This window comes from Histoplasma capsulatum, genomic scaffold, assembly GCF_000149585.1.
Source record: "Histoplasma capsulatum NAm1 scaffold_8 genomic scaffold, whole genome shotgun sequence".
Lineage (NCBI taxonomy): Eukaryota > Fungi > Ascomycota > Eurotiomycetes > Onygenales > Ajellomycetaceae > Histoplasma > Histoplasma mississippiense.
This window is the reverse complement of record NW_001813975.1, coordinates 729009-731503: the sequence shown is the minus strand read 5'-3', so window position 1 is coordinate 731503 and position 2495 is coordinate 729009. Positions and strand designations below refer to the sequence as shown.

The following is a 2495-nucleotide window of genomic DNA, read 5'->3' as shown; positions in this document are numbered from 1 at the left end:
CTGTGCGGTATCCCGTGGGGCGTTTTCCAGACCCTATGAGCGTAAAGGCTACCGAAGTCTGTCCTGTTGCCCTACGGAGCTCTTTAACGACCTATGTCAATTTCTGCTGGGGTCTTGGTCAACTCCTTGGAATTGGAGTACTCCAGGCCATGCTAAGTCGACCTGATGAATGGTCGTACCGAATACCGTACGCATTGCAATGGATTTGGCCTGTCCCTCTTGCCCTCGTGATTTTAATGGCGCCAGAATCCCCGTGGTGGCTAGTGAGAAAAGGCAAGACGGAAGAAGCGAAACGCGCCCTCCTTCGTCTGACGAGTTTGAATCGAGAGACTGGCTTTGACGCGGACGAGACGATTTCCATGATTGTCCATACCACAGCGTTAGAACAGAAAATTACCAGTGGTGCCAGCTATCTTGACTGTTTCAAGGGAGTCGACTTGCGCCGGACAGAAATTGTTTGTATGATTTGGGCCATCCAGAATCTTAGTGGCAACTCGTTTTCAAACTACTCGACATACTTCCTCGAACAAGCCGGTGTGTCGACCACTCACGCATATACCTTCGCCATGGGACAATATGGAATTAACATGGTAGGCGTTTTGGGAGCGTGGTTTCTCATGTCACGCGGCATCGGCCGAAGGACCCTTTACATTCTCGGCCTGGGTGGTCTTTGTATTATTCTCTTCATAATGGGTTTCCTTGGATTCGTCCCTGAGGGCAACCGAGACCGAAGCTCGCTTGCCACTGGGTCTATGATGCTCATTTGGGCCCTGATCTACCAAGTCTCCGTCGGCACGGTCTGCTACTCTCTGGTGAGCGAGCTCTCGAGTCGGCGTCTACAAATCAAGACCGTCGTATTGGGAAGAATTTTTTACAATATAGCGGCTATCATCTGTAACGTGTTGACCCCATACATGTTGAACCCTAGCGCGTGGAATTGGGGTAACTTTGCGGGGTTTTTCTGGGGTGGTTCGTGCTTTTGTTGCGTCGTTTACACCTATTTCCGTGTTCCTGAACCCCGCGGTCGGTCCTTTGCGGAATTGGATATCCTCTTCGAGCGTGGCGTTAGTGCAAGGAATTTCTCTGGAACTGTGGTAGATGTCTTTGGAGAGAAGGAACAAACTGAAAATCTCAATGACTCTAGGAAAGGCCCAGTGGCACATTTTATTGAGCCACGAGACGAGAAGCGGACGCTGTTCTGATCAAGCAAGAGACTCTCATGTGTATATATAGGAAGTACTGAGAGGATCAAATTGAATTTTATATTGTCCTTGTTTTGCTCTTGATATATAATATTCGTCTCTTGCACTCTGCGTCGCTATTTTTGCCTTATTCACCCTCTTAGTATAGTTATGTACATATACCATTAAGTTTTATTGGAATATTTAACCAATTTTTTATTTTTTTTATTTTTTATTTTTTTATTTTTGGTTTTATCTTTTATTTTTACTTTTCTTGTCTTGAGAGAGGTTTTGAAATAGCCTCATGTATCTGTCCATCGCTTCGCTCTACGCATGAGGATAATACATCATAATAATAGCCTATTTGCAAAATGGTTACCCAATAACAGCGAAAGAAAATCACCCGAGAGCCATAGAAAGTTTCGCTCATATCCTCCTGGAAGGATTCAAAGAGTCAAGCCGAACCATGTCAGATGGTGCAACCTCCATCCATTCATGACAAGCATAGTCAAGTATGTCATCATTGATAAATTTTTAGTCAGAATCCAGCCACAGAAATAGTACGGAGTACTCCGTACCCTAATATAGATTCGAAATATGGAAGATAAAAGATGGGCGAGCTGCTGCCCTTTACAATCAATGAAGCATGAGCCGCGGGCGACGTAAATAGCAGACAATATAATAGAGATACTTGATAATAGATATGGCTTCCCACAGACGATTTGAACTGGCTGCTACAAGGCGCGATATTGTCACTATCAGTCCCACGTCCAACCGTTATGATAACTAAGCGAAAATATTTTTTCACATTGTCTCCTCATCCTCCTCCCCTACGAGCTGCGCAATCAAATATAAAAGGCAAGCCTGACGGCTAACTATCCTATAGACCCTCATAACAAGGGACAGGTCTCCTTTAGCCCCTTCCTCCTGGCAACATGCAAGCAAATACATGACGCAGCGACTCGGATCCTCTACGGGGAGAATGAATTCATCCTCCAGAACCTACCAGGCGATACAGAATGGCTCGATGAAATCGGGGCCCGTAACATCTCCATTCTGAAGCGCGTTCAGTTTTGTGTCAATGCGGGCCCAGTAATCATGACCGAGTTTGGCGGATTTGTGGTGGATGCGAGGAACAGCGCTTGCGCGCTCTGCTGCGTTGGTTTATCGAGGGATGCGAGGGCGCTGAGGTACCTTTCGGGTTCACTGGGGCAGGGATGGGTGAGAAGGGATTATGAGTGCTATGAATGGAATGAGGATGGTTTATTGGGATGCAACCCCAGATGGGGGTTGGGGGCGATGAGAGGCGGTTTC

General features: G+C 46.6%; 1 protein-coding gene across 1 annotated transcript; it reads left to right on the top strand.

Annotated features, from left to right (window-relative positions):
- Positions 1–35: 35 nt before the first annotated feature.
- Positions 36–1202, top strand: HCAG_07202 (predicted protein; the record flags this gene model as incomplete). Its single annotated transcript, XM_001537730.1, has 1 exon — positions 36–1202. One exon carries the CDS (start codon positions 36–38, stop codon positions 1200–1202), a length of 1167 nt encoding a protein of 388 aa, XP_001537780.1.
- Positions 1203–2495: the final 1293 nt, after the last annotated feature.